The sequence below is a fragment of the Psammomys obesus genome, unplaced genomic scaffold (genome assembly GCF_907164565.1).
Source record: "Psammomys obesus unplaced genomic scaffold, mPsaObe1.curated_primary_1811, whole genome shotgun sequence".
Lineage (NCBI taxonomy): Eukaryota > Metazoa > Chordata > Mammalia > Rodentia > Muridae > Psammomys > Psammomys obesus.
In genome coordinates, this window is record NW_026596040.1 from 5,018,051 (window position 1) to 5,025,959 (window position 7,909).

Sequence of the window (7,909 nt, forward strand, 5' to 3'; positions counted from 1 at the left end):
GAGGGGAGGGGGAGGGGCTTATGGGGGGATACAAAATGAATAAAGTGGAATTAATAAAAAATTTAAAAAAACAAAGCAAGGGAGGGTGGGAGTGGGAGGGAATGAGGGAGCGGGATACAGCTGGGATACAGAGTTATAAAATGTAACTGATAAGAAAAAAATAAAATTATTAAAAACAAACAAACAAACAAACAAACAAAAAGAAACACCCATCTAGAGAAAAACGAAACAAACTCAGATTCATTATGACATGCTTTTCTCCTCAGGTAAACTTTAAATAAAGTCACTAGTTTGAGGTGACACAACTGCGTTCGAGGGAGCTGCTTGTGACTGGAGATGGCAGTGTAAAGAAAATGCAAACTTCCCAGGAAATGTCAGACACCAGTAGTCAAAGACAGCCAGTGCCTGTCATTTGCTGAGCTTTAGGAAGACTATTACCTGTCACAGTTCATTTTCAACCTCCATGGGATGAGGGTGTCTTACCTGCACATTACAAGAGAGATTGGATGTGGAGCAATTAGGTACATGGGGGCCAGCTGGCTTGGTATCTGACCCACATCGTTCCCACTATGTCCCAAGGCCTCCTCTGTGATGTTATTCTGATGGATGCTACTCTCTTTCCTAATTGTCTATACTCGATTAACAACGAATTCAAATACATGACACCTTATTTCCATCCCTGCTGACGGGAATGAAGCAGCAGTTGTTTGTTTTGAGACAAAGTTGGTATTTCCAGTTTGATAGAATTAATTAAATCGGTTTAAAAACATTTGTGTTCTAGTAGCAGTGTTGTCTATATGACCAGAGTATTCAGTTTGATTAATGCATAAAATACCGACTGAGATCAAGTGTTTAGGTTTTCGGAGTCCAAGCTGGGAGGAGAGAAGAGAGGAGCCAATCGGAATATAGAGCCATTTAGGACCCTTCGGCTTTAGGCCTTCTGTCCATGGAAAGTTCTGGAGACTCTGATCCATGCCACCTTTCCCATCTCCTTCCTCAGTATATATAGGAACACATACAGAGATGTACTAGTTTCCTCCCACCACGAGGAAGGAAAAAACGCCCAATGGGTCATTTGTTTTTAGCTATCAATACATTTAAAGGGACACATGCAAATGTAAAGAGAAAGCACGTAAGTGCCATCCCTGCTCTCAACTTCAGAATCATCTCAAACATCTTACTTCCTTTTCCCACCGAAGTAATCGAAAAATCCACTTCATAAAAAAAGCTTACTTCTCTCTTTTACTATACACAGTGCCCTCCCGCCCCAACTTTTACTGCAAGGATAGAATAGGCCAGTCACCCTCTCCATCCCAAAGATGACGGCTGGACTCAGCTGGGACTCTTTGTAACAGTCTTACTTTTAGGATAACCCCTACAGCTGAAAATTATCCACCTTACTTGCTTTACATGAAATTGCGCTTTCCCGAGAACGTCAGAGCTAAAGAAACAAGCAGATCACACAGGGCAGATGGACCACCGGCTCCTTGCTGAAGAAATGCTGAGATCTAGAGAGCTTAGTAGTGGTAGAGGCACTGCCAGATGTTTACAAGGCGCACACGTGCACACAGTATGTACACACCCAGGTGTATGTATGTCAGGCTAGAAGCCGAGCAGTCTCGGACAGGAGCAGGGATGAGGAGCGTCTGTACAAGGCCCAGCCCCTGCTCCCTTCAGAGAATCTAACTTGAGAACCCCACAAAACACATTTCACAAGTACCGGAAGTCAGCAACCCAAGTACAGACTGAAGTACTCCAGCCCGACAGCCAGCTCTCCCCAGTCACAGACTACACTAATTCTATTTTGCTAATTGCCATCTTGGGCATGCACCAAGTTATTAAGCAGTGACAAAAACAGAGCGAGGATAAATGTATGTGGCAGCACCCACTGTTTTTCCTCAGCACTAGTTCCAACGACTTGTTTGCATGTTAAATGGAACACGGGGATTGACAAAATGTTTCTGAATGGTTTTCAGAAGCGCTGCCAGCTTTGAGATCACCTTTGCAACATTATCCTGCTCTTCAGAAAATACTTCCCCTTCCTCGGAGGAGGCAGGCTGATTTTCGGAGCAGATCTATATGTCAGATGCAAGCTTTCCCAGGAACGACAGTCATCTAGGACGCTGCAGAAGGCAGCGTCAGCAGAACCTGTGGGAAGTCAGACACCAGCCCGCTTTGTCCCACCCACCCAGACATTCTCCCCCTCTCATCTGTACCTTCCGTGTGGCAGCTGGAAGAGAGGATGGTGTTTGGAGGTCTGAAGATATAAGGCAGGTAACGAGAGAAGCATTTCATCTTCCAAAGGAAAAAGAAAATTCTAAATGAAAAACCAGTCTCCCGAATCCATGAGGATTCTCTCGGCCTTGAAAGCTGGCTACATCACCAATATGTTTATGTAGGTTCTCTCCCAGATCTGCGGAGCTGGGGAGCCCAAGGAATAACTGGAGATGGGTCCCATTTTGCCATCAGCGCCAGGAAGCAAAGCCTTACATTTCTGCAGGCAGCTCAAACTCAGAAGCCCCCAAGCAAGCTGGGATAGAGCCTCTTCATTGGCTGAAGCTCCTCCGAGCAGGATTGCTGAGTAAGTGAGTCCTGCCTGTAAACACACGCTGAAATGTTCTGCCTGAAGCCTCCACCTTTCCCGTGTGTCTGCCTCTCACTATTAGCAACGCAGCCGGACACAGGAGTGCTGAGGATAAGTGACCATCTCCTATTTAGCTGAAAGATCAGATTAAACAAAGACAGCATAGTGTTCTGCCCTGGAGGGGTTGGCTGCTCAAAGGAGCCACCCGCAATGCCACGGATCTCAGGAATATTAAAGTACAGTGCAATGAAATGGGTCTCTGTCCTGAGCTTAATCTAGATTTAGTTCTTTTTTATTTTTTTTTTTTAAATTCTAAAGCTCAAACAATAGGGCCATTTATCATTTAGGTGAAGCCAAAAGCTGGGTTGAGCAGTCAGGGCTAAGAGAGAAAGAGTCTGTGCTCTAGGACAGCATCCCCCTGTGCCCGACCCCCGCTCCCACCCCTGGCCCCAGCCACAGCATTGAGGCATGAATTTGGTCCTGAGCTGCCCCCTGTATGAATATAAAGCCACAACGCAAGGGAAGAGGCCAACTCAAGGGAACTGACCCTTCAACAGCTCACAGCCCGTATAACAACAGAAAAATACAGAAAGCAAGTTAACCCAGGAATTATACAACTTTTCCAAAATTGAGAGGGAGAATATGAAAATACATAACTGATCCCTGGACGCAGATTTGGAGTTTGCTTAGTTTGGGTGCATGAAATGCATGACTTCGGAAGCCGTTCCACTGGAAGGCAAGCAAGCACCGAGCTGCAGCCTAGGATTTATAAGTTCAGTCAAAGGCACTATTGTATATGACGGAGAGAAAGCGCAAATGCCCTTTGTGCTGCATTCAGAGACACTAGGGAATGATTTAAATAGTGAAAGAAAGCAGATATTCCCCCTGAGTGGGGCTTTTAAAAAATAAGATTTAAAATAAGAACATGCCTTGGAAACCTCAGAACAGTTTTTAAGGCATTATGGGCTGTCTGCTGTACAGAGTATTTAACTGAGCATTGAAGAAGCTTGCTTCTATGCCTAGGAGCGACTATCACAGAGGAATTGTAAAGCAAGATGGAACATGAGAATGCAAACAGACACCTGGGCTGGCCCTGCCCCCAACTTCTGGTCTACCACGACCTAAACACAAAGTGTTGGCAGAGAGAGCCAGACCATTTAGTACTAACATCACCACAAAACCTCTTCCAACCCACGGCTCAGTATGGTAGGCCATTCCTAGTGCAGTTTGAAAATCCGTGGCTGAGCTTCTCAACCTCTGGGTCACAGTCCTTCTGAGGATCAAACAACTTTTCCACAGGGGTCACATATCAGATGTCTGGCATATCAGATATTTGCATTATGATCTATTACAGTAGCAAAATCACAGTTATCAAGTAGCAATGAAGTAATTTTCTGGTTGGGGGTCACCACCACATGAGGGCTGTATTAAAGGGTCGCAGCATTAGGAAGTTGAGAGACACTGGCTTAAGCGATGTAGTTAGCCCTGTGGATGCTGTCAAATTCAGAGCACAGTAGCATGGAGTGGGTGGGGGTAGGTTCTTCCTGGGAGACACTTCGCATTCAGCTTCTGATCGGCAGGGGAGGCAGAGTCTGGCCACTTAACACGAGGCTTCTGCTTCTCCAGCTGTCAGATGGGAAGAAAACAAGGTTTGGCATGGGTATTCTTGGAAAAAGTGAGAGTGTTAAGTATAAAACACATAGCACGTTGCAGGCATTTGATAGACTCCCACATGGCTGCTGCGCCAGCTCAGTCATCTATGACCACGTTCCCCTCCAAGAGCCTCTGGGTGGTGGGTGTGGTTAACACAGGTGGCTTTGGAGCTTGACAGCCTTTGACGTTAGACCCTACCTTTGACAGGGAATCACAGTGTGACCTTGGGCAACTTGAAGCCTTATGGCATGCTGATAATAATAGAATAGTAATAGAGGATAATAATAGTAGAGGATAATAACAGAATCTCATTCACTACTGTGAGGGTGAGTAGAGTAGTGAGTGGAAAGGAATTAGCACATTGTAACTTGGCAAGGCTATGCATGGCCTCCAGGGACTTGTACCTGAATAGGGCAACAGGGGAATGAAGACCGGAAAAAAGACAGACGGACAGACGGAAAGCTAGAACTGGGTGGTCTCAGTTCTTAACTAAGGAAATCTCAATGCCTTTTAAGTTCAGCATGTTATTATTATATTGAGTGTGCCAGAGAGGCTGGGTTATTATGTACAGGTAAACAAGAAGGCAGGGTACATGGTATACAGCTGGATCAAAGAGACAGGCTTTAGCTAGTATTTGGTAGGAGCAGTCTTCAGGAGGTAAATGTCTTGGGGGCGGGTGGAGAAAGCTATGGCGAACATGCTCTGTATTCTGTCAGCCTCCACACACCAACCACAAGGGAAGGCTTCGGCATTTCCCTCTGCGCTTCACCTTGAGGGAGAAGGCTTTGCCATTTTCTCCATGAGTCTGAGGCTTTGGGATACTTGACATGGTGGTGCTTATGAAACCACACCCAGACACTTGGGACTCCACGCCGACTGGGATTCCCTGCTCCCTGCAGCAAGTGCTTCACAAGTTTGATCCTCTGTATCTTAGTGAGAGAAGAGTGCTGTGGTTTCTTGCCAGACCTATACGACCATATCAGAGACATCTCCAGGGAGATATCGATGTCTAACTCATTGGAACCAGCACCTGGCACAAAGCAGATGCTCATCAAGTTTGAGTCAATAAGCAGATGAATGGATAAATCAGGATATATAGGTAAAACCCTTTGAAAGATATTTTATTCCTCCTTTTCAGAGGTCCTTCTGTTACATGAATGAAATGAATTTGAGCCTATGAGAAAATTGACATAGATCGTTCAACTAAAACCATTATGGGAGTCATGGATACAAAAACTTCTACTCTGCACTATAGTGACAGACACACAGTAGGCTTGCATGTAGGAGGTACCTTCTGAATCAACAGCAGCAAGTATTTCGAGAGAAAGAGAGAACTGTTTTATTCCTATCTATCTTCAGAAAACTAACTAAAAACAAAATGAAAACAAAACAAAACACTGCCTCATCCATCAGAAGGGAGAGACCCCATAGGCCTGGGTTCAAGTCCCAGGAAAGCCACTTCCATGCCCTTTGAGTTCAGTTGAGAATAAATTCTAACACAAATTAAAAATGGCTGATTTTGTGCCAGGCCCATTACTCCCACCTGCCCATGTGAAGGCTAAAAAGGGGAGAAAGAACAGGACCCTTCCTTCAGGGGTTGACTCTAATGCAGACGTTGTGCTGTGCATCCTTTGGACTGCTCCATGCTTTCCTGCCTCTCTTCCGCTTTGATCCTCTCAACAACCCCATTCTACAGAAGAGAGAACATGCTGGGAACACACGACGATTTATTCAAAAAGGAACTTGATGGCACTGGAGTCATCTTGTGAAGCTTAGGTTCTGGCCTTCAGACCCTCTGGGGATAACAAAATTCTTTGAAGCTTCAAGAGCCCGTTCAGTGAGGAGTTTAATTTCATGCTTTGCTCGTATGGGCCAACAGAGTTAAAAGTCCCAATGTCTTTGTCCTAAATCATGCTCCTTGCTACTTTTATCTAATAGCTTAAAGCCACTGAGATGGCTCCTCAGGCCTTAGATGTAATGAGGGTACTGAGTACAAGATACCATCTCTGCTATTAAGGATTACATAGTCCAGATGAGAGCAGACTAACACTGTCTCACGGATGCCATGATTGCAGGAAGAGGGTATGAGGAAATTCATTGGCATCATAAAGCCCTGATTCCTAACGTTAGACATCTGCACTCCTGCCTTAGGTGCTGTTTACAAATGGCCACTGTCACTGGAAGGCACAACAAATGAAGAGCTGGCATATAAATCTTAAGTGGAATTCCTTCTCATGTCCCTGATGTTAGCACAGAGAGAAAGGTTATAAGTCTTAAGAAGAGATGGCAAATATCCTTTCCCAATCTGTAGACTGTAGTTCTGTTCTGGTGACAGTGTCCTTTGCTTTACAGAAGCTTTTCAGTTTCATGAGGTCCCATTTATTGATTGTTGATCTTAGAGCCTGTGCTGTTGGTATTCTGTTCAGGAAGTTGTCTCCTGTGCCAATGAGTTCAAGGCTCTTCCCCACTTTTTCTTCTAAGCGGTTTAGTGTGTCTGGTTTTATGTTGAGGTCTTTGATCCACTTGGATTTTAGTTTTGTGCAGGATGATAAGTATGGATCTATTTGCATTTTTCTACATGTAGACATCCAGTTAGACCAGCACCATTTGTTGAAGATGGTATCTTTTTTTACATTGTATGGTTTTGGCATTTTTGTAAAAAATCAGGTATCCATAAGTGTGTGGGTTTATTTCTGGGTCTTTTATTTGATCCCATTGATCTACCATTCTGTTTATATGCCAGTACCATGCAGTTTTTATTACTGTTGCTCTGTAGTACAACTTGAGATCAGGGATGTAATTCCTCCAGAAGATCTTTTATTGTAGAGGATTGTTTTAGCAACTGTGGGTTTTTTGTTTCTCCATATGAAGTTGAGAATTTTTCTTTCAAGGTTGGTGGTGGAGGTGGAAACCAGAGTAGAAAGAAATAGCCAACAGGAAAATTACAGGCTTGGGAGGAAGGAAAGTTAAAGTGATCCATCTTAGGTTCCACTTGAGAAGGTTCTGGAGTCCCACAGAGTAGAGTCCTGAGAGAAATTCCCCCAGATGTTTTAAGCCATGGAGACTCAGACATCAAACAGGAGAGCAAAAAGCAAATCGAGTTTCTTGACTATTATGTTAAAGAACTGACTGCTCCAAGCTTGTGGATGGACCTCTGGGGAGATCAGGAACATTCACTCTACCAAGTCCCAGATGAATCCCATGCTTCAGGGCCCATGGACTCCTGGCCACCTGACGGCCCGCTTGATCTCACGGGAAACATTCCTGTTCTCAGTGAAGCTGGAGCCTAATGGGATGCTTATACAAGAATCCTCCTCTAGCATGCTTTTACAACCCCCTTCAGAAAAAGATCCATCATTATAATTTTTTATTTTGCTAAAAAGGAAACAAAATCCCATGGGGGAAAGGTAGTTTATTTAGGACCAACCCAGATGAGCCTGCTCATGCTTTCACTTTCAAGTTAAAGCAAGTTAGCATTCGTCTATCAAACCTTAAATAAAATGTTACACCTTCAGGGACAAATTTCTTAATGACCAGACAGGTCTGTATCCCCTTGCTACACTCTGTCAGATATTTCCCAGCCCTTCTAAAACACTTGCTCATTATTGAGTGTGGTTACTGAGCTTCTATTTTCTTCAGGAATCTGTAGAATAGGAGCCAGGTAAGTCATGG

At 44.3% G+C, this 7,909-nt stretch overlaps 1 protein-coding gene across 1 annotated transcript in view; it reads right to left on the minus strand.

Annotated features, from left to right (window-relative positions):
• Positions 1-2,597, minus strand: part of Ppp2r2b (protein phosphatase 2 regulatory subunit Bbeta) — a 393,858-nt gene extending 391,261 nt beyond the window's left edge. Inside the window, exon 1 of the mRNA XM_055622592.1 lies at positions 2,217-2,597. Within this exon, the coding sequence (XP_055478567.1) occupies positions 2,217-2,295 (79 nt within the window). The 5' untranslated portion in view covers positions 2,296-2,597. The remainder of the gene's footprint in view (positions 1-2,216) is intronic.
• Between the last annotated feature and the right edge of the window lie 5,312 nt (positions 2,598-7,909).